At 33.8% G+C, this 23234-nt stretch overlaps 1 protein-coding gene across 13 annotated transcripts in view; it reads left to right on the top strand.

The window, feature by feature from the left end:
- Positions 1-23234, top strand: part of RPGRIP1L (RPGRIP1 like) — an 81421-nt gene that overhangs the window by 27296 nt on the left and 30891 nt on the right. For 8 of the 13 annotated variants that reach the window (XM_075040253.1, XM_075040247.1, XM_075040246.1 and 5 more), the window contains 11 exons: positions 389-462; positions 4573-4712; positions 9245-9351; positions 9574-9624; positions 10848-11027; positions 11675-11792; positions 12784-13236; positions 14770-14921; positions 17221-17587; positions 20746-20960; positions 22175-22258. In XM_075040253.1, coding sequence (XP_074896354.1) covers positions 389-462; positions 4573-4712; positions 9245-9351; positions 9574-9624; positions 10848-11027; positions 11675-11792; positions 12784-13236; positions 14770-14921; positions 17221-17587; positions 20746-20960; positions 22175-22258 — 1941 coding nt within the window. Of the gene's footprint in view, positions 1-388; positions 463-933; positions 1462-4082; positions 4177-4572; positions 4713-9244; positions 9353-9573; positions 9625-10847; positions 11028-11239; positions 11305-11674; positions 11793-12783; positions 13237-14769; positions 14922-17220; positions 17588-20745; positions 20961-22174; positions 22259-23234 lie in introns of those variants that run through there. The other 5 variants (XM_075040250.1, XR_012652217.1, XM_075040256.1 and 2 more) reach the window with 5 other exon arrangements.

The raw sequence follows: 23234 nt of genomic DNA, 5'->3' as shown, positions 1-23234 counted from the left end.
TTACATGAACCAAGTTTACCAAGGTTACCTCATAGATATTTCCTCCAAACATTTAAACTATTGTAATGCACATGGGATATATCTTCTGGGTTAAAGCATCTCATATCTTTAAAAACATATCCTGCTTTAGTGAGTATTTTGAAAGCAAGGACTTGTTTCTATAAGGCCAATAAAAAATACTTCATATACATGAAAAAGACTGTCTGGGCCAACTGTAAATCCATGTGATGAAAACAAGTGTTATTTTGAAGCTTCTAGGAGACTATTGTATAAAAAGAACAAATAAAAGCCTGACAATGCCTACAAATTATTAACAAATTGTCTCTACACATTCATTGTAATTTCCTTCTGTGCTGTGCATTGCTTGAAACTTCCTTCTTCATTTTAGTTACAGGAAAGAATAAATGATCTAGAAACAGAGAAGGAACTCTTGAGGGAAAACTATGATAAACTGTATAACAGGTAAGTTATGGTTTCTGTATATAAAAAAATTGATCCCTGTCCTCTTTAATAGGTCTTTTTATACTGTGTGCTTGAATGTGCATATGCATACTGTGTATTTGTGTACAAGTGTAAATATATTCATGCTACAGTTTGTCATATCAGTAAGTGTATATGGAAACTTTTATGGTGTTTTGTCTGTATTTCATCTGTTCTGTTGAAATGGAGCAGCTTCCATACTTGTTCTAATACTCTCGAAATAGTAGATTACTTCTTTTAAAAAAATCTAATTAAAAAAATACGTAAAGTCACTTTATTTTGAACATCGATGCAGACACTTCTTACTTGAATTTCTAATAATTTCTTTTTTTAGGGTTATTGTTGAAAGAATAGTACCTCTAGGTAGACATATATTCCTTTGGGTTTATTTTGTTTGTTTTATTTTGTTTTATTTTATTTTGTTTTGTTTTGTTTTATTTTATTTTATTTTAGGAAAAGGGGTGTTTGAACTTTTTGTAAGTTCTTCCAGCACTTCTCAGTGGACCTGTGTAAAGTCTGATATTTGACAGCTTCTCCAACGTTTATTTTTGAGGAGTGGTTGGGTTTTTTTGGTAATAGCTACCATTTCACTTGTACTGGTTCTGCCTGAAGTTTTTGTATAGGCTCATGTGAGTTGTATAAATTATATCAGCAGTGCTTAAAACTAAAATGAAAATATATTGCCAGATATGATTCAGAAATTCTCTGGTACAGAAAAGAAGTGATTATAGTCAATTGCCACAAGCATATTAAAGAAAAAAATGACCTTCAGATGGAGTTTTCCTTTTATTGTGAAACCATGTGGTGTTTTACACTGAAGAGGGTTAGAAAATAAGACAAGTGTCCTAGAACTAATAACTGCTTCTGAAAGTAGGTAAAATGCTTGAAGTCTTTTCTGCAATCAAAATTATTTCTCCTCTTAAAGTTTGTTTGGTTTGTCAGTGTGATGTCTGTCAAAAAAAGTGCCAATGACTAAATACAATGTGAGTGATATCAAATGTTGTCTATAGTATTCTTACAATATTTATTATACCTTTTGTACTTTCTATAGTGAAATTAAAATTTATAGTAGTAAAAAATGGTGAGTGCAAATAGCTTAAAACATTTTTTTTTTACATGAGATGTAACAGTTGTATAATCACAATATTTAGACTTTTGTATAGGGACAGTTGGTCAGTTGTCTCACTTAAGTTAATTGTTGTAGATTCCTCCAAAGTCTGACAATGTTATAAATATTTCTGATTATGATTTGTTTTCTCCTCTATCATTATGCAGAGAAATAACTCTTACTAACAAATCAGCTTATAATCTTGGCTTGAAATTTTCTGTTCTATTTAAATCATAGTGGCGTAACTTAAAAAGATGTTTAACTAGATAAATCTAAATATGGTTCTCTCATAACACAGTGATATACAATATGGCTTTTCTTTTACCTAAAATGATGTGTCTGTTCATATACTCCCATTTAAACTTTGATTCATGTTTCATAATTCTATGTTACTATATAGGTAACAAGAAATTAGAAAGAGAAATGGATCATTTCATTATAACTAGTGTTTTATGACCAGCTTTTTCTGTTGCCCATTTGAACAATGCAACTTCAGTACAGCTAACCTGTTGCTAGCAGCGAATAGGCCAGTGTCCACAGGTGCCAGATAGGAAAAGAGGCATAAACCCATTCTTTGCTAATGTTTTTTTGGAAATTCATTTGAAGGTGATGGGATTTTGCCAAAGCCAAGACTGCAGAACTGGATCTGAAAAGTTTACAAAGAACAAGCATGAATTTGTCAGTTGACTCTTATTATTTAGTCAGCATCCAAGAAAACAATTTGTTTGGATAAAAGGTTTGGAGGAATTGTTTTCATATGACCTTGTAATGCAAATCTAGCAATGCTTAAACTCCCTCCAGAGGAAACGGTGCCAGATGTGGTTGACCATTTATAGCTACCCAGATGGCTCCAACTCCAGTGAAATACAGTAAATGTGAAAGAAATTCCACATGAATTCAAGTAAAAATAATCTTAAAATTCAAAGGAAGAAAGCAACAGAAGTGGGCTCAATCCAAACTGACCTAAACATTAGCATTATATAAACTTGGATAAAACCTGTCTTCTAAAATGTTCTTCACTTAAACATCTAAATTCTGAATTACTATCATAGTAACTGTTAGTGATTTTTCTGCCAGCATAGTCTTTTGAAAAACTGAAATAATGTGTAGCTACATCTTTATGTGAAGTAATTATACCTAAAGGTAACAAATGCACGTATAACTAGGTATCACGGTCATTAAAACTTGAAAACATTTTCAGAAGTGTGAAAGCTAAGGGTATTTGATATCTTCTCTTGCTAAGATTTATTCTTTCCCTATGGGATCCAATCAAACTTTGAAGAGTGGTAAGTCTAAGGAATTATAGAACATACTGTGTCTCTTCTGTACCTATGCAGTATTATGGAAATGACTGTGGGTTCAGTGCATTATATTTGCTGTATATTATCTTCAAAATTATAGCAGAGTGAAGTATATATTACTGTAGGACTTGGAAGCATTGCTTAAGTTCATGCATGCTGTAAAAGACACTCTATCACACTGTAGGATGGTATATGCCTAGAGAACTGTATAAATAGGTGAGATAGATATAGTATGAGAAAAAGACAAAATACAGAGAGAGAGAACTGTTTTTATGAAGATTACAAATCAGGAATATAAACTCTTGTTTATATATAAATATATGTTTATTTATATGTAAATATAAGACTCCATATACTTTAGAGTCTACAATTCATGCTATAATATTTTTTTCTTTAATCTTAAGGTCATTTTTCAAATATATTAGATACAAATGCACTTGTATGTCCTCAGAACTGCTTTATGTAGTCATAGCCATCAAAACAGGCGGTTTTCTTTCAGTCAGCATGACTGAAATACCTGCAAAGCTATGTGGGCTGTCCCTTCTGCAATATTTCTTTCTTCTCCTCTATGTTTGTTGGGTTGAGGCTTTTGTCACATCGATCTCTGGGAGAGATAGATAAATAGATAGATATCAGAAGATTTTTTTTTTATATATATACATTTATCTATAAAAAATAACTTTTTTTAGCTGGTGAGCTTCACCAAAGTGAATAGTTGAGGAACTGACTCCTTTGTTTAAAAAAACCCTACAATTTCTGATTTCTCACAGAATACAAAATTGAATAAACTGATTTATGATTAGTTTAAGATGAAGGACATTTTTCCAGTTAATAAGAATGTAAGTATTGAATAATAATAATGTGAAGACCATAGTACTCACTGTCTAAATTATATGAAAGCACATTGCATTGCTTTGTCTTTTTACCTAATGGGAATTACACTGTGAATTACATAATGTACTTAATTTTGTTTCAATCTGAGTTACACATTCTGTTGTGGTTTCAGCAGTTCTGATTCTGTGTCCATGCAGTCCTTGTTGCACATAGATTGGTAGTTTACAAGTAAATAATGTGTTACAGGCAAAAGTAGTTATTCTAATTTCTTTGCCCAGCTCTGTTTTTTATTTCTTAAAGTAGGAGAAACATTACTTTATATGTGCTTCTTAATCAGTATCAGAATTGTTGTTTTACAGTATGAGAAAACTGTTGTCACTTTGTGGTCAACATTTCTTTGAACGGGCAACTGACTTTAGGCTCTGCATGTTTCACAGATTTAAAAGAAATCAGGTGGGTGATCCCAGTTCTCTACATTAAGAGGTTTTGTATGCGGAAAGAATGGTTTTGTCAGTTGTCAGTTGCTGAGGTTTGGAGTTGTGGATTACTCTGGGATATGCATCTGAATTCCTTTTCTAGTCCCACAAATATTGCATGCTGCCAACTTTTCTGACTTTGGAGCTCTAAATTAAGGCCAGTTCCTTTGCTCATCCCACAAACTCTTTCATGTTTTTTAACCGCAGCCTGAGAAAGGCGCCTTGGTTTCAACAGCAGCAGACCAGCATATGTTTACTTAATTCCTAAGACATGATGACAGTGGTCTCTGTGCCACTAAAAGCTTTTTTCTTTATTATTTTCTGTTGAAGCTGATTTCTAGAAGTTTTTCACATGCCACATGTTTTATTGCAGTGTCTTCAGTATGACCCATGAACAGCAATGGAAATTAAAGGAACAGCAACTGAAACTGCAAATTGCTAAACTAGAGAGTGCTATCGAATCTGATTTAGCAGACAAAAATGAAATCCTTGACAAGATCAAAGTAGAAAGAGGTATATTTCTAAAATAACTATCATTTTCTTATCATGTAAGATTATCCTGGTTTGGAGTTGGGTATATAGCCCAGAAAAATGTAGTTTCTGTTGTTGGTGATTTCAGAGCTGCCTTTTAAGTGTACATTTGAACAGTATACTTAAGTTATGACCAGCTATTAAGTACAAAAATTGACCCAATACAGGTTATGTGCTGAATGAGGATCATATAACTCCAGCTGCATTCATTCTTCTTCTGTTGGGTTAATATTTACTTTTTATTCTGTATATCTCCTCTCCTCTCCATTGAAAATTCTTATGGAAGAGAGGACCATCTGACAGTGACTCTCAAATTATAAACCACTATTTTAATTTCATTTACTGCAAAAAGTTACATGAAGCCTATATAGGCCCTTGAAGATGGTTAACTGTCTTTCAAATTTGTGACTTCAGAATTTTTTAATATTTTTAGTACATACTAATTTCTATTTACAGCTTTGTACATTTACAATAATACAGTTTTCTTCCCCAGATTGGCACTTAATAGCTTGTTGTACACTTAAACTGGATCACCAGGTTACTATGCTTTCAATTTCTATTGCATTGAATTTGCTGCAGCTTGAGTAGGTGGTGTAATACCCTTCAAGGCCTATGTATCTAGGTTTTGATTACAGCTTCTTGTCTTTGACAAAACTTAGGCAGTAAAAGTTTCTTCAATCACATGCTTCAGAGTATCTGCCTTTGCTGCACATCTCTTTTTTAAGTTCAGCAGGAGAACTGAAGTACTGTTTGTCTTAACCTACTGCCTGGAGCTAGTGTAGAAATAGTGTCTTATCTGCCCGTTAATACAGCATATGAATCTTTTCTTCAAAACTTATTTTCCAAGACTAAGATGTTAATTAAATGAAGTCTTGAAACTTCTTAATGCTACAGAAGACGAATGTCATTTTGCCTTTTTCCATGTCCTCCTTCAGTATTTCTTGTTTGTGATCATGTAATTTGGAACTGAATTTTTTAGTAGTATTTCTCTGTCCATAACTTCATAATGTGTTTTGTAATACTTAAAAGAAATACATTTAGACAGAAAACAGAATACCTTACTTCACATTGTGACTACATTTGCACTTTTTTTTTTTTATTAGAATATGGTATTTGCAGATGCTTTATCAGCTTTACCCCATTTCCTTTAGTAATTTATTCTTGTGTTTCTTGTCTTTTCAATGTGTCACAGACTCTCAGCCATAAATTACAATAGCTGTTTGGTTCATGTTCATTTTATCTTCCTGACAGTGTTTCATGCAAGTCCCAAAAGGCTGAAATAAGCTAATATGAAATCTAAGTAGAAACAATTACTACAGTAAGGATTGGTGTCACTGATCTCATAAATTCTTACTGTGTATGTCTTTACTTGGTAATATTTATGTCTAAATAATTTTTATTTTTCATTATATAACCTCATGCCTTGCTGCATTTGTTGTTCATAGTTATAGTACTGTTTTGCGCAGAGTACGTTATTTTCTAACTGCAGTTTATTGACAGTTGTGTTAATGGACAAATATTTATTCTGTGTCAGTAAAAGCTGACATGTGAAATATACGAGTAAAAATTATATTTCAGTCCCTAAATATTGTTCTTCTGCCCATAAAACTACCAAGAAAAATCAGCATAAATACAGTTCTGGTTTTATTCCATGGACTAAAAAAGAAGGTAGTCCTGTTGCCCTAAGTTGGACCCAGACAAATAGAGGGTTTGTCAAGGAAGACGGGAAGGATAGATATTCTTGTACATGATGGTAGGTAGATTATGGGATAGTAAGCAAAATGGGTCTCAGTTGTCTTGGAAGCGTGTACTTTTTGTTTACAGGGAAAGACAGTGATGGTTTTCTTTTCTTCTCCCCTGCTACCTGGTTGGTACTGGTTGGTCTATAAGAACTCTTTCTGTGAATTTATGTAGGAGGTGAACAAATGTGGAGGCTTTTGCTGATTAAGATTCTAATTATTTTCATTTTTTGTGAATATATACAAATATTTAATGTGGAAGACACCCATGCAAGTTCAGATTTTGAATGGGATTGCTTATATTGGCACAATATGTATTTTGATTACAACTGAGAAAAGTAGTATTGCACAGTCCCTTAGGTGTCTTACAAGGCCCTTATCAACACAGGGCTATCTGCAACTCTGTTAGTCTGCTTCCACTTATGGCTCTGTAGCCTTTCACGCAAGCTGCTGTGGCAGTGTTTTCGAAAGCCTTTGGGATGGTGTTTTTCTCTCTTTCTTGTGCTGTTATTGTCATAGCCTTGCTACTGAAAACCCTCATGTTGTTGTGGTGATGTGTTCTTGTGGGATGTGGTCACTGATGGTGCGAGAATCGCCTCTTCTCTCCCTGCTCTTCTTCCCCTTCAGTTGCAGCTTTTGGGTTAAATTAGGGGAAGCAAGCTAAGCAGCAGCCAGCATGCAGCACCAACCCTGATCTAAGTGTGCTCCAATCAGTGCTGATAGTGTTATAAGTGAAAACAACCAATAGAGAGTTTGAGTGGCTCCTGATGAAAAACAGTTTAGTTATATGGGAAAACTGAATGACAGGACCCTCCTGTCACTTCTGTTCCATAAAGGCTGTTGTGGAAGTATTCCCTTTCCTTCTGCCTCTTTCCCTGCATCTCTTGCATTTTTAACTTTGGTTGGGATCATAGAAAAACAGCCTGTTGAGAATCTGGAGAGGCAACATGGACAGTGCTGAGGCAGACTGAGCTGTGCTATTGACAGATTGGCCCATTTTAGTTCAACAAGCTGTAGAAATTGCCTCCGTTTGAACAAAAGCTAGTTTTCCTTCTAGATAGCATTTACAGTTTTGAAGTTAACTTTTTAAGCAGCAAGTGTGAATGAATATTAAAAATGTGTACAAAAAATTCACTGAGTTCATCTTAGAGAAGGAGTGGACTGAGCTTGCTGCTCTTACCAGAAAATTCATGACAGTGAGACAGAACTACTTGAGGAGGGATATTTTGTCTCCTTATCCCTGAAAAAGTGCCAGTTCAGATCTCAGTTTATATTGTAGGGAAAAGAAATAACATCAGCATGAGGGCCCCTTTTTCTCTGTAGGAGACCTCACAACAGATATAGGCCTTTTGGATGTTATTTGGGAAAGTCCAGAAGACTCAATTGCTGATAAGTGTTTCACCATCTTTTATGAAGGCCTGCCTTCTCTGCCCATTCACAAGGCTTATTTTAATTGTTCTCTTATTTCCTTTCTAATTTTTAGGCCTTTGTATTTCAATTATATTTTCTTATGAATTGCACAAATGCATTATGTTTTCCTCATAACTTCAGAGAATTAAAACTTTATTGGTGATTATGGGTTTGAATTGAAAGTGACTCTTGTGCAGTCCCAACACATGTATGAGGCTATTGTATATGGGAGCAACGGCATTACAGATGATTCATTTTTAGTGAAGATGTCATTTAATATATAAACTCTGCAAATTTATAACTAACCTGATGTCAATTTTTGAAACATTTCAAAACCCTTGAGACTAGCATCTCAGCCACCTGTTTCCTGTTGAGTTCAAGCCTCTAAACTGAAAAGCTATGCTGTAAAAATAGCTAAGATGTGCATCATGCCCTGAGGGTCAATAGAAAAGATGCCAGCATTAAAAAGATATTGCGGACTGTTTTGTTGAAAGCAGTAGAATATATTCTCAGCAAAGTATGTAATGTTTTACTAATCAAATCCCACGAGTGTAGATGGGAATTACAAAGGCCATTACTTGCACGTAAGGTTGACAGTTAACATTTATATCATTCTGACATAAAATACAAATTCATAATATTTAAGTACATGGCATGAGAATATAACTTTGGGACTTCCAAAAAACAGGAAAAAAATGGAAGAACAAAAAACATTATTATCAAAAGAATAAGGAGTTTGGTCAGGGGAGGAGAGTGAGAGACTACTTTTGGTCCTTAGAAACCTCAATGATTTTGAGAAAAGCTTGCTCTTAAAACTTTTCCATGTGAAAGAAGGTATGTTGTTAAAACTGAATTATTTTGCCTAATCCTTAAGTTTTTTCTCACATCTGCTTGAGAAATCATTGTGGCTGTAGCTATGCATTAGTGGGTATTTGTGTAAAATCTGTGTAACCTCTTACTGATAAGTTTAATGGTGTTGAGTCATTCAGACTGACAGAGTTTTATATCCTCTCTATTCCCCTCTTCCCTCCCTCTCTCCAAAACAGAAAGCTGTACTTAGTTGCGCATATCCTTCTATTTAGAAACACACAAAGTGTAGATTTTTGACACTGTAGGTTTCCTTTTAATGAAAATAAGAAAGTTTTGCTTTTTTTAATCCATACATCTATATCAGGTCAAAGAGGAGTAGTTTTCTATCCCTCTTTTTCTGTTTGTTAATACCAAAGATTTCCCTATACAAAATAAATTAGTTTCTACATTTTAAAATTAAATTTTCATGCATAAGTTAATATAAAAAAGCAAGTTTATAATTTTTTATAATTATGTTGAATTAAGTAGAATATTTTGTTCTTTTTCTATGTTAAGACCAAAAGGAAAAGCTCATGCAAGAGAACAAAGACCTGCAGTTATGCTACCTGGAACATAAGCAACAACTAGATGAACTGAAAAATCACATGAAGTTTTTGACCAAGGTAAACTCTATTTCTGTCTAGAATAGGAGCAAAAAAAAAAAAAACCCATTCTGTTTTATGCATGGTGCAAATTTGAAAGTAAAAGAATACAGAAATAGTGTTTATTCATTATAGCAAGCAAAATGTCATGTCTAGTGAGAATGCATCTTGTAATTCTGAATGTATTTCTTCAATATTCATTCACATCTGATAATACCTTTTCATTAAGTATTTCTGTTTCAGGAAAGTGATGTTGATGTGGCAGAACTCAATGAAGCCCTCTTGCTTATAAAGGTAACTTACAAAGAAGGAGCATATGGGGGGTTGGAACTAGATGATCTTTAAGGTCCCTTCCAGCCCAAACCATTCTATGATTCTATGTATTTTGCCTTTTTTTTTTCTTTTTTTTTAACCTTTGATTGACTGTTACATGTCTTCTACACAATGCCTGGGATTTTCTAGGGCTGAATTATTTGTGCATCTTTTAGTAGTTAATGCTTCAAGCTCATATTTTGTCATTTTTCAGTTACAGTGAAGCAGAAGGGAAGAAGAAAAAATTGCCAGGATGAAATCTAGATTTATGTAGATAATTCATTATAACATCAAAAGTGAATTAAACCAGATGCACAAGAATTTTTTAAAAAAAACTTACTTTTTCTCAGTTAAATGACTTATCATACCATTTTTTTCATATAATTTTTATTAAAAAAACATTTTTGTTTATTAATTCTTTAAGTTTTGGGAGCATACTATAAGCATGGAAGTTCTAAAATGTGAAACGATGCTTAGCAACTTCTCTTTGTTTATTAAAACAAGAAAAATGAAAATACATAGAAAATTTTCAATTTTTTCTCTTGCACATAAGTTGTAATTTTATTGTTTACAGTGAAATTGAAAATGAAATGGGGGTGGGGGGAGAAATCAGTGAAAAAAAAGTTTGCGTTGTTTCCACTGTTCCAGTGACTTATGTTTTATTTTCTTGAGGAATTGTTTAGTGTAAATAGAGTCTTTTTTCCACTACTGAAATGCAAATGATAATTCTGTAATGATAATGAAAAAAGAAAGAAGAAAAACAAACAAACAAGCCAGCCTCCTTCCCCCCCACCCCCAACCTAGATGACAATTAAACCCCTGTTAATAATGACAGAAGCAATGTAGACTTAAGAATAATAATTCAGGTTTTGTACATTCACTAAAGCAGGATTATTAATTATATAAAAGGCAAATATATTAAGGGATTTATATTTTCATTGGTTAGACAGGAGTGATTGCTTCTGAATATCTCATACATTGTAATTGGTTCCTGGTAATCATAAGATTACTGAATACAATTGTGACACTTACTGGACTACCTCATTCCTATTTTTTGTGTTACCACAAACTCAAAATTGACAAAGTTATGCTTACTGTCTTATTGTTGTTCCAAAATTGTATCACACTGTTACATTTAACCAGGCACAAATACATCCAAATATTTTGCAAAACTTTGTTCTAGTAATTTTTCAAATTTGCTCCAGGTTCGAAAGCAGCAGAAGAATGGGGACCTTATGTTTTTGGAAAAAGTAGAAGATGATATCCATAAAGATTTAGAACACTCCATGCGGGAGCTGCAATTAACACATGCAGAAACAGTGCAAGAACTTGAAAAGACAAGGAATATGTTAATTGTGCAGCACAAAATTAACAAAAATTACCAGGTACTAAACTCTACTCACAGTGGGTAATAACCTGATAATACCATTTTAACATTTGTAGCACTGGAACTTGTCATAATTAAGATTTGCAAATTGAGCAACAAAGCCAGTCTGTTTATAGGTAACCTAACATGAGATTTGCTGTTGTTGAAAGTTGTTTAAAAAGCTTGAGATCCAAATAACATAACTTTAGTCTTCTAACTCACCTTGATCAGAGCCCTCAAACCATGCCTTCTTGGGATTATCTCGGAGCTCTTATCAGGTCCTCACAGGAAAAATAGTAAGTGTACTTAGCAAATAAGCTTCCTTTTCCACAACACTCTGCTTTTGCTCTCTTGTGCTGGATTATTGGCGATCATGTTTTGACTTTTCATTTAACTAATCTAAGTTTAAAATAACAAAATCATTAAAGAAGCTATTAGGAACATTGTCCTGAAAGAATAGGTAGTCTGTTTTTTTTAATAATGTTTTTAGATTTTGCTGAAATTCGAACTGATTGCTGTATTGCTGAATTTAAGATTGCTTCTATTTTTGTGTACTCTAAATGTTCTTTCTTCAAATCTAACTGTATTTTAATTTGTAGCCAAAACACGTGCAACATCAGTTCAGACAAGCCTCAAAAGTCCTTTTTCTGTGCAAATTTTTTTCAGACTGAAGTAGAAGCAGTGACACAAAAGATGGAAAGTCTACAGAAAGACTATGAGTTAAAACTGGAACAGTATGTCCATCTTCTTGATATTAGAGCTGCACGCATCAGAAAACTAGAAGGTATCTTTAAGTATATTCTTCTCTAATTTTTTTTACCTTTTATCTCTTGTAAATTATTTTTGTAAATTTGTTCTTCAGTTGAAACACTTTTCCACTCCTAAAAATAGTAGAAAGGTTAGTTCTTTCATAGAAAATTACCTGTGTTCTGTTTCATTGACTTAAATGGTAAAGTTCTCAAACAAAATTCAACAAAGCAGTTTATGCTGCAGCTATTGCTGAATAAGAAACTACCAAACTTAATTTTATTTTTTTTTAAATAAATCCTGCATTTATGGTAAATCTTTTATTTTGTTGTCCTATCATTACATAATCATTTTGGTGTTGCTAAAAATCCCAAAGACATGGTATAATATACCTATGGAATATTTCAATATGATGAATTTAAAATGCTGGTTTAATGGCTTCAGTGTGTAAAAGGTGCTTAGGAAGCCTGAAATAGGATACCTTACAAACCCCAGTGTCATAACAATTTTCATGCTTTGTCTCGGAGTTGCATCCCCTGTACTAAAGGACTGCATGATAATTTATGTCCTAATTCTGTAAGCATGTATTTTGATTTGCTCACCATTTACCACCTGTGAGGCCAGGCAACACGTAAAGGTGTTTGCTGATAGTTCTGTCTACTCAAGATATTACAGAGCTTAAAAGTCAGATGTATTCTTTCCTTCTCTGGCAAATTTAGTTCAACCCTACAACAATATGTATTTTTGCTTGTTAAACTCCCTTGTAATCTGTTATTAATTTTTAGGGGCCTGTGTCTATATGTATATTGAAGCAGCTCCATTGTGGAGGGATTCGTGATTGTTGTCAGTGTGCTAAATGAGCAGTAGATGTATGATTTTAAATGTGTGATTTCTTTTTTGGTAACGCCTTTAAAAAAGTAACATTGTTAATATAATTGAATTATGTTTTTTCCTTTCTACTCAGTCTTTAATTATATTTGGTTTTTAAACATGATGGTCATATTGTAGCTCTATTTTATTTGTTGCAGCCCAACTGAAAGACATTGTCTATGGTACAAAACCACATAAATCCAGACCAGAAATGTTGCCAGGTGATCCAGTGGATGAATTTGATGAAACTTTACATTTAGAAAGAGGAGAGAACCTTTTTGAAATCCATATCAGCAAAGTGATCTTCTCTTCTGGAGCTATGCATGCTTTTGGTGACCATGAACCTGCAACATTTTGTACTTACGCATTCTATGACTTTGAACTTCAGACAACCCCAGTAGTTTATGGGCATACCCCATCATATGACTTTACTTCTCAGTATCTTGTGCAGGCTGATGACTGCTTCTTGCACTATATACAGCAAAACAGTATCACGCTTGAGGTTCATCATGCATATGGCACAGATTATGAAACAATTGCTGCATGTCAACTGAAGTTCCATGAAATCTTGGAAAACAATGGGAAGATCTACAGCACAGCAGATTTAGTTGGTAATTAACATATCAAAATGTATTCTGTTTGATGCAGTGTTGTAAGTGACAATTAATGTGTATTTGGCCAACAATGAATTTATGTATTACTATTTCAAAAGGGGAAAAAAAAAAGGTTTACACAACATATTTCATGTTGGATGTGCAGCATGTTCTGGTGATTCTACCAACAGTTGTGGGAAAGCTTTCACAGGTGCAGTTTTGCCCATAATGGCTGAGCACAAAGATGGTGTTAATACAGAGATCCTGAAGTACGTGACGTTAGAAGTATGTAACAATCTTATCTAAAAATAGCAAGTGATTCTTTGTCTTCTATAAAGGTTACTTGCAAAGTGTTACTACTACATATATAAAGAATTTTAATAAAAGATGGTATCACCTTACTCAACAGAATTATACAAAAAAACCATGAAGAACAGTAGTTAGTAGAACAGTGTACTTGATTGCATTGTAGTACTATTGATGTGTTAGAATTTCTCTATGAATACGGTAGAGGAGACATTTTAAAATAAGACTGATTTTTTCATTTTGCTCTATTATTTTATATATTGTTGTGTTTTAGTTGTTTAATGCAAGTTTCATTCATCTTCTGAGACTGGTATTGATACAAGGGGGCCCTACTTCAACTTCAGTGAAGTCTTGTAATATATTTAAATGAAATTAAATTATTTATTTTTGCATGTGCGATTTCCCTGTTTGGCAGAATATACATTAAAAATAAAAACATTTCTGCATTATAAGACTATCAAACATCAGTGCTTTATATCTGGCCCAAATGTCACAAATACATTGCCTCATTCCTTATAAATAAAGGAAGAAATGGTAACAGTGGTTGTAATTTAAACTGGTAAGTCAGAGGTCTTCATATGATAGTCGTAAGGCATCGAAAAGGTGCAAATTATGGTGATTATGGTTAATAATATTTCATACAGTAGCATAATCTAGGGGGGAGTTGGATTAGGTTGTGTGCATTATTTTCCTTTTAATTTAATTCATTGATTTAAAATAATTTTAAGATAACCCAGACAAGCCTGTTTTAAAAAGTACTTAATATTCTGTGCTGCTTACTTTTTTCTTTTAGATGTATCAGATCAGTATATTCGGAGACCTCTAACTGCTCACTTCTGTCAAAAATCTGGTTTAATAAGCCATTATAAAGTGGTATTTTTGCCAGTAATTTAAACTGGATACCACTTTGAGACATTTCCAACTGTTGACATATAAAACTGTCCTAAGTTTTATTTACCTTAAAGAGATTAAAATAATGAACTTGACTTGACTCTGTAGCTTGGACAGTAAATATTGCAGATTACCATATGAAAAAATGGTCATGTTTTGGCTCATACATGTAGAGCCAGAGGAGTTGTTATTTTTGTTTCTAACATGAACTGCACATCTCATGTCACAAACGCTGTCATAATGCATAATGACAAGATAACTAATCTTTAATTTGTGGCATTTCCTAGCTTTTGACTGAAGTACTTTAATGCTGAAAAGAAAATTAATGCAATCCCATATGTATTTATTCCTTAGGAATCAAAGGAAACATTCAAAATTATGGTATCATAGAATACTGGATCAGCTTACGAGTTCCTATGGATCAAGCTATTAGTCTCTACAAAGAGAGGTCAAAGGCCCTGGGATATATAACATCCAATTTTAGGGAATGTGAACAACCATCCCAGGTACGTTTGGGTTTGTACTTCATAGTTTTGATATAATAAACTGTTCAAAATTACTTTTTCAGTTCAAATAGTTTACTTCAAGTCTTGATATGTTCAAGGTTAACACAGTTAAAAGTTCTTGAACTGGAAAATATCTTTAGCAGTTGAATGACGTGTTTTTCATAGAAAGAGGTAAAGAACCAGTTGAATTATAGCTTTCCTGAAGAGACAAAGTCTTCAACTTCAGTTATTTATTTTTACTGAATTGGCGCTAGAATCTTTCTTAACCTATAAGTGCCAGATTTAGGTAACGTTTTGTTCTAGTACAATATTCACCATCGTTAAACCAGCTGGGTGTCAGATCAGTATAACAGGTGAAGTGGTTGTTCAGAAAGGTCTCAAAGTTCTTAAAGTTTGAGTATTATGAGATCGAGGGGGGGGGGTTGTTGTTGTGTTGTTTGTTTTGTTTTTTTTTGTCTGGATAACAAAGAGAATTTTGATACTATAATGCACTGTATAATCACATTTAAATAAGGGTCACAGGCAGGAAAAGAAGGGACTTTCAGGCATCTTTAACAATTGTTTAAGAAATAAAAAAAACAGGTTGAAATGTATAAATTAAAACACTTCATAGTTTCCAACAGGCAATTGTTTTATCTGTAGCTGTTTAAATTACTGTAAGTCTGGAGTAACTTCAATGTTTTATATTATTCCATAATGTAAATTTATTTTATATTAGAATCTCAATGGATTCCATGATGTAATCTGAGAAGTATGTTAAGTGTATGATTCTATTAAAGGTCAGTGTAGGCATTTTCAGAATAAACTTGTGTTTGATAACATTCACTTTAAATGCGATTTTTAAAAGAATCAATGGTATTTTTAACTAACTCACAAAATCTGGCCATTGTTAAATGCCCAAATCTGTTATTTAGTTTTCTCTATTTTTGATTATGTTATTTCTAGCTGTGTTACCAATCCAAACACAGTTGAAAGGTAAGGCATGTGGAACAGAGCGTTTTGTTGTAATTACTGTAAAATTGCAAATTCAAACATGGCAACTGAAATATACTGATCATACAGGAGAAAATAAAATAGGAAAAATGGCAGAAATGAAGAACAGCTTCTACAGAGGTGTTTGAAACACCACAGTTTTGAGAAGTGTTTCACAGCAGAAGCTAAAAGTCATATAGCTATAGCAGATGGTTACATTATGTTAAGGGTTCTGTCAGTCTACTGCTGCAAAAGTAGCTTCAGTTGTGCGTTCCAAAATTTAAGCTTTCACTAGTTAAACATACATATAAAATTTTCTGTCCTGTATAGTGGCAGAAATCATGGAAACATGAACTGTGCATAAACTGCTATAATTCTTTTTTTCCAGTTTTATATGTAGCCAGAAATAGTAGTCTTAAGGTTGCATATTAAGGACTTAAACTGTTATGTTTGGTTTTCTCATGAACTATTTCAGTGTGGATTATTTAATCAAAATATTTAACATTTTATCACACAAAATCAAATTGATACATGTTTACCTATATACCAGAAGACAAGCCAGATAATTATGTACAATTAATGAAAATAGCTGTGACTTATTACAGTAAAAAAGGAGAGCCTTTTGAGATCAATATTGATGGGGATTACTCACTTAAGATAGTCATATTATTTGTTTTCTTTGTTCTTTAATTTTTATTAAAATTAATTTCCCAGTTTGCTAACTATGGGTTCTACAGTATGTACAAGCCATGCTGATAGGTAATTAAAAAAATTTGTGATGTCATTGAATTTTTTAATTTACTTCAAACATTTATTATTACTCTTCAGATGCTCATTTCTAATTTTTGTAAATTATTTATGTAGGTAAAGGTTTTGGAGGAAACAAAAACCAGAGGGATCTGCAGTGCAGTTTTAATTAGCAAAAAGTACATATATAAAAGGGACTACAGTTATAAACATTTCTTGATACAGGATAGTTGCCACAATCAGAATCCTTAAGTTTAAAGTGGCACTAGATATGAATCATTCTTAAAACTGTGATCTCCACTGCTTTGTAGATAATCAAATGACAAGGAGATCATAAAACTTTAGAAGGATAAAGCAAGCAATAACAGACCTGAAAGGATTAACCTCTTATTTCCTTATACCAACAATGCAAGAGAGATGTCATTGAATTTATAGAACCAGTAATATTTTGACATATAAAATTAAACAGTAGTTGGAGTGTCATTGAAATAATCAGTTATTTGTTCTATTTATACAGTTCTTAGAGTTCACCAGCATAAGAATTCTAATGTTTTTAATTTAACTTCTTTTTCATTTAAAGCAGCAGATACTCAGAACTGCCCAAGTCAGCACTTCAACAGATGGCAATTTAAATGAACTCCACATTACAATAAAATGTTGTAACAATCTACAATCCCGAAAAAAACATCTCCAGCCAAATCCTTATGTTGTCTACAAGTTCTTTGATTTTGCAGACCATGATACTCCCATCATTCCTAGCAGCAACAACCCACAAATAGATGACCATATGTGTTTCCAAGTGCCAATGAACGCAGATTTAGATCGATACCTAAAATCACAATCCTTAACCTTTTATGTATTTGATGATGGTGAAATGGAAGAAGGTGCTTATGTAGGGAAAGCCAGTGTGCCTCTTATTTCTTTAGCACATGACAGATCTATCTCAGGTAAGAATTAGACTTCTTTAAACTTAACAAAATCTTTAGTTCCTATTTTGTATCTCTTTAAATCTCTTCAAGAACCAAACTAAAGAAAGGTTCTTCAGAGTTATCTGGACAGGCTGGATTGATGGGCTGAAGCCAACTGTATGAGATTCAACAAGGCTAAGTGCTGGCTCACAACAACCCCATGCAATCCTACAGGCTTGGGGAAGAGTGGCTGGAAAGCTGCCCACTGGAAACGTCATACGACAAGAGGAAATGGCCTCAAGTTGCTCCAGAGGAGGTTTAGATTGGATATTAAGAAAAATTGCTTCAGTGAAAGGGTTATCAAGCATTGGAACAGGCTGCCTAGGGAAGTGGTGGAGTCACCATCCCTGGTGGTATTTAAAAGACATGTGGATGTGGTACTTCAGGACATGGTTTAGTGGTGGTCTTGGCAGTGTTAGGTTTACGGTTGGACTCGACAATCTTGAAGATCTTTCCCAACCTAAATGATTTTATGATTCTAAACCCCCTTATCATTCATCTACTGTTCTTTTCTGACACAATTTTAAACTTCAGTGAAATCCTGGAAAGAAATTCTGTATCTCAGTGTTAATTAAGTCATAGCTAATGAAAAGTCTGTGTCAGAGTTTCGAAACTGATGAATGATTTTTTAATATAAACGTTAAACTTCAGACATTAGAGAAAGAAAAGACCAAGGGAGAGAGAAAAGTTTCAAATATCTCTTTTGTTTACTAAGACAGTACTAACTGAATGTTCCAGCACTGTTGCATTTTAACTCAAATTTTAAAGTGGTGTTTGGTTTTATGATTATCCATCAACTGCAGTGAATCTGAACAGGATGCCTGTACCTCACAGGGTGGATTGCAATAGTAGGATTGTTTTCTGATCATGACATTTTTCTGAGATTTAAGAGAAAGCAGTAAATATTTTCTTTAAAATCCACAAGTAAAAAAAAAAAATAATTAAATCGAAGGAACCTGGTGTTCCAACATTCGCTTATCATGGTCCTAAAAAGAATGAAAAGGCTTTTAAATCCTTGTTTGTTCTCTATACTGGCCCAGGTATGGAATAATTATGATGTGATAAATAATTGTAATTTGAATGATGTGTCACTCTAGCACTGACCAAATTTAAGTGCTAATTAATTACTGATGCTTTCTTTTTTGTTAGCATTTTAGCAATCTGTTTGCATTTGTCTTTTACCACTATTTTTTTGCCTTGAGAAGCCTACCAGATTTACCAGTTAAATTTCTCGCACTACTACATTATGAGTATCTTTCATTATTAGGTAGAAAGGCCTTGTTAGTCTTAACATCAGGTGGGAAAGGCTGGCTGAAACCTGACTTTCAAAATGTACTGCTTTCATAACTGACAAGATATCTGTGAAACAAAACATGTAGGTGTCTTGAAATAACTTTTGAAAAAAAAAATATCAGGTGTTTTTCTCTGGTTCAAAAGTAACTTGAAAATATTTGATATTTTCTTTTACCTGTCCTTTTCTATGTTCTAATGATAAAAAAAATGTTTCCTGGCATATGCATGCTTTTTCCTACCTCCTTTTCTTCTGGTGTTGCTTCTTTTTCTTTTTTTTTTCAGGACTGATATGTTAATTTAAAACATGGTTTCTTTCTCTGCACAGCTTCATTTTTTTTTTCTCATTAGTTTCCTTTTCTAGTTTTGGCTAATGTACACTTAAAATAAATAATAATAATAAATTAGAATAATAAATTGATATGAGAAATCAGCCTCTTCAGCAGAAAAAAAACCAACAAAACAGATCAAGAGCTACACTTGGACTCTTAGAGTCATTGTCAGCTGGAAGTCCTGATATGATGTAGTCCAACCTGCTGACCCAGTTAGAGCAAGTTGCTCAGGACTTTGCCAAGTTAAATTTTGAATTATCTCAAAGGACAGAGATCATCTAGTACCTGTCTGGTCAACCTGTTCCAATGTTTGATCACCCTCATAATAAAAACTTTTCCTTACAGAGCTTGGATTTCCCATGTTCCAACTTGTGTCTGTTGGCTGTCTGCCTTCTGCTGTGCACCTCTGGTTCTGTCTTTTCCACACCCACCTATTAGGTGGCAATAAGATCCTGTCTGAGCCTCTGCTTCTGAAGGTTGAACAAATCACTTCTTTCAGCCTCTTCTATGTCTTGTGCTCCAATGCCCTAAAGCTCTTTGTAGCCCTCCACTGGACCTGCTCCAGAATGTCAATGTCTTACTTGTGCTGGAGAGGCCAAAATTGAACACTGTATTCCAGATGCCATCTCATAGGTGTCAAATAGAGAAAGTGTGAAACTTCCCTGGACCTGCTTGACTGCATTCTTGCTAATACAGGCCAGGGTGCAGTTGGCATTCTTTGCTGCCAGATTGGCTGGCTTATATTATTTTTGTCAAACAGGACCAGCTCTTTTCTGGAAGGCTGCTTGTGGCCAGTCAGCCCCCAGCCTCTACTGCTGCTTGGGGCTATTCCTGGGCCAATGCAGGACTTTGCATTTGCTTTTGTTGGTCTTCATGAGGGAGGTTTCCATCAGCCCATTTTTCTACTGTGTGAATAGCAGGCCTGCCTTCAATGCATCAACTGCTCCCCACAGGTTGATGTCAGTTACAAATTTACTGTGGTGTTTATAATATAAAAGCTGCTTAGTGATTATTTCATTGTCAACTATAAGAGATTCATGAAAATTTTAAAATATAATTCTATAATTATCCCATATAAATGGATAATATGAGAAGATGTGCAAGTGAATTTAGGGTGTTTCTTTGCTAAAGATTTAGCAACTCGCAGATTTTTAAAACCCTTACATTTTCTTTAACAAAAGTTAGTATTAGTAAAACATGGAAATGTTTTAGTTAGATCTTTTGAAAGATGTCAATAAGAGTTAGTTATCTGGTATTGGATTATCTGAGAAACCTACAGGACATCTTGAATGAACACAGTAATCCAGTCCCTTCTAAATCCTGTATTTTTGAATGTCCACAGTGTTATATTGGATATACTTGGATCTATAAAACACAATATTTTGACACTATTTAGCTTCTGAAATGAAGACTATTAAGTTACTTAATTCCTGAATCCCATTCAGTTTTGCATTGTATTTTCTTGTGTATGTATAGAATAAGATAATTTAGACAAGATTTGCATTTTGCTTTCAGGTACTTTTGAACTAACAGATTCTGAAAGATGTGCTACTGGTACTATCACAGCTGAATTAAAATGGAAGTTTGTCTACCGAGCACCAAGTGGATCAACAATGGCTGCAGACTTAGTGAATTACATTCAAAATGAGAAATCAATGGCAACTAAATTACTAGCAGAGGAAAAAACGCAGACTCCAGTTCTGTCTCCTTCTTTTACTTCATCAGTGACAGTAAGTAATTTAACAAACTCACAGAAGTTAAGAGATATAAAAGACCTATTGGAGCAGGTCATTTAGTTCTTCCCTGATGACCAGGATTTGTTCTTACTGCAAAATAATGCATAGTACAAATACTTCATATAACCACCATCTTCGACTTCTTTTGGGAAGTGAAATCTTTGTTGTGTCCAAAACTTTTTAAAGTCTTTTATAATGGTAGATAACTGGTTAGCAAAAGGGTGGGGAGAAAAGGTAGGAGAAATAACAAACATTAAATGTCTTCCCTATAAATTTAGTGTTTATTAATTCTCTTTCCAATGTAGGTGTCCCACATAAAATGTCACTTGCCTGTGCAACTTCAGGGCTACAGTTGAAATTTATGAGAGTCATTAAATCAGCTATTGTTTCTGTGGTCTCTTAGAAACTCAAACATAACTCAGTTGGGGTGTCTTTGAGCCAAAAGAATTGTCAAGCAGCCAGACCCAAGCCATATGTACAGATATGTAGGTGTATCTGCACCACATGCTTTCTTATTCGGATGCCTGGAGCATGGTGCTAAGATACCCAATAGCATATTAAAAATCACTCATAAATTAAAAATAGTGTAAGGATTTTTTTGTGTGTATAAAAATCAGTGGAAATGAAGGATAATTTCTACCTTCACCAAGAAAGTAAAGCATGAAGAGTAGTAAACCACTTTTTCTTCTTTTTGTGTCCTTTTTTTTTTTTTCTTTTGTATTATAACATCACGACAGAAATATTTCTGGATCATTCTGTTAATTTTGCAACTATTACCAGTCTCTCTTCTGTTTCTGTGTTGAAGTTCTCCAAAGGGAGTGGCAGGAGGAACGGTGTCAAAGATATGCTAAGCCTACAGAACAAGAAAAGAAATCAAGCACTCCACAAATGATGATAATAAATCATTCTGCCACATACATGATACCACTGATTTCAGTCCTACAATTATTTCTCACCTGGAACTCACATTGCATTCCATAGATGTTCTGTAGAGTTTTGTACCCATTTGTGCCTGAATTCTGAAAGATATCTCCATTTGTGGGGATCGCTTATTCAAACATAATCTATATCATCTTGCCTGTTTAGAATTGAATTTAGTGCAGTTAGATTTAGCTTTGAGAAAAATTATGGTCCCTCAAAATTTACTGTAAAATAAGATGGTTAAATATGGCAATAAATGGTCTTCAACTAGATTTGTTTTTTTACAGAAACCAACACCCAAACCAAGGCAGCGTGCTGCTCAGGCAGACAAGAAAGTGTCTTTTCTGAATCTTACTACTATGCAGAAGGCAGTAAGTTTTAAGTATTTTGCTCATGCATGTTGAAGCAAGAAAGGCTACTTATGTCTCAGTATGGACAATTTGTAGAACTAATAATCGAGAACACTCTGTTTTGGCAGCACAAGACTGGGATGTCCCAGGCAAAGAATGATAGCATACTACTGTGTATAGGTGGGTGATACAATACAGGGATATTTGTGTGACTCCCTCAGAATTGCTTCCTCCACAGTTTACAAGCTTCAAATTTCATAGACTTTAGGGCAGATTGTAACAGGACCAATGAACTGTCTCTGCACTGTTTCTCAGCTCTCTGAGCTATTAACTGAAGTGTCTTTGTACAGTGTATCACTTGCACAGACGTATAAATGGCTCTACAGAAACCAGCTTGATCCAAACAGATCCCGACTGTTGTGCTAATGAAATACACAATTTGACACAGTTCAGAGTCACCTCTTAAACAAGGTTTATCAGCTGAGATTACACACACTGTGGAAACAATTACACTTCTGAACTTGGGATGCACTATAGTGTACATCTTTCCAGACTCTAGGAGAGTCTGCATGGAACTAACATACCTGCTGTATGGTGTAAATTTTCATTTGATTTTAAATAATCTGGCTTCAGAGAACTAAGAATAGGATGTATTTACTCTTTTAATTAAATCCAGTAAGTTAAGGTAGGTTCTTAAACAGCTAATTATAAAAGGTTATGAGTAGTATTATTAGTTAATAATGTTGCATTAATTAATTAAAAACTAGCTGTGATCATTTTTTCCATTTGTAAATGCCTTGATTGGATTTATTTTTTGAAATTTTAACATCAGTTTTCAATTCACAGGTGGTTCTGCTATTTTTTAGTTTACCATGACTAAAACTTTGTTCTGAGCCATACAGTATAGACTGGAAATAAGAATTAAGTCGATCTCTTGTATTTATTAACTTTAAACAAAAAAAAAAACCAACAAACAAAAAACCCCCAAACAAACAAA

Source organism: Buteo buteo, chromosome 11 (assembly GCF_964188355.1).
Source record: "Buteo buteo chromosome 11, bButBut1.hap1.1, whole genome shotgun sequence".
Classification (NCBI taxonomy): domain Eukaryota; kingdom Metazoa; phylum Chordata; class Aves; order Accipitriformes; family Accipitridae; genus Buteo; species Buteo buteo.
Note: the sequence above shows the minus strand (reverse complement) of the source record. Positions and strands in the feature narration are given on the sequence as shown.